Source organism: Trypanosoma equiperdum (assembly GCF_001457755.1).
Source record: "Trypanosoma equiperdum strain OVI genome assembly, contig: ctg_1738, whole genome shotgun sequence".
NCBI lineage: Eukaryota > Euglenozoa > Kinetoplastea > Trypanosomatida > Trypanosomatidae > Trypanosoma > Trypanosoma equiperdum.
In genome coordinates this window covers 976-1,629 of record NW_027123769.1, presented here as the reverse complement: position 1 = coordinate 1,629, position 654 = coordinate 976, and the positions used below count along the sequence as shown (strand labels likewise).

The 654-nt window shown below is 46.9% G+C and overlaps 1 pseudogene across 1 annotated transcript in view; it reads right to left on the bottom strand.

Annotated features, from left to right (window-relative positions):
• TEOVI_000807200:pseudogene overlaps positions 1 to 654 on the bottom strand; it is a 2,396-nt pseudogene that overhangs the window by 768 nt on the left and 974 nt on the right. The window contains 3 exon segments of the mRNA in view: positions 1 to 399; positions 402 to 650; positions 652 to 654. The exon segment at positions 1 to 399 is cut by the window's left edge and continues 114 nt beyond it; the exon segment at positions 652 to 654 is cut by the window's right edge and continues 222 nt beyond it. Of these exon segments, the coding sequence occupies positions 1 to 399; positions 402 to 650; positions 652 to 654 (651 nt within the window).

Genomic DNA, 654 nt, shown 5'->3' with positions numbered 1-654 from the left:
TGTTGCATGATCTACCGTGTCGAATGCCTCCGGGTAATAAGCAAATACAGCCCCTTTCCTGTCATCGTGGTGAGGTCTACATAGAGCTGCCATTAGGTGTAAGAGCTGGTCTAGTGTAGAGTTACCCGTGCTGAATCCTGATTGCTGCACTTTCAATTTCGATTCGACAGTGTTACGGATCCTTGCGCAGACAATCTTTTCCATGACCTTTAAGACCGTACTTGTTAAGGTAACAGGCCTGAAGGATGCTAGGTCAATGGATGGCTTTCCCACTTTCAACAATGGAATGATGACACCTTTTTTCCACGGTTGCGGATCCTCACCAGCGTATAAACTGCGATTGAATAATCGTGGTAGTAAACGCCTTCCATATTTGTTGAGGTGCTTGAGAGCCTCTCAATCCACTGCATATCGTTTCCAGGAGCAGAACCATTTGGTATATACCTTAGGGTTGTGTTCAATTCTCCCATGGAGATACGCCTGTATGGCATCTGTTTTGGGAGGGAAATCGAAGGAGCTTGCGCAACATCCGGGTGCCGCTTCGACTATTCAGCGTATATATCTATGAGACTCTGTGCGTGCTGCTTCTGCGCCAGGATTCTGTTGTCTGCCCTCACTGCTGGTGTGACTAGGGTTTTTTGTGAGAAAACATTC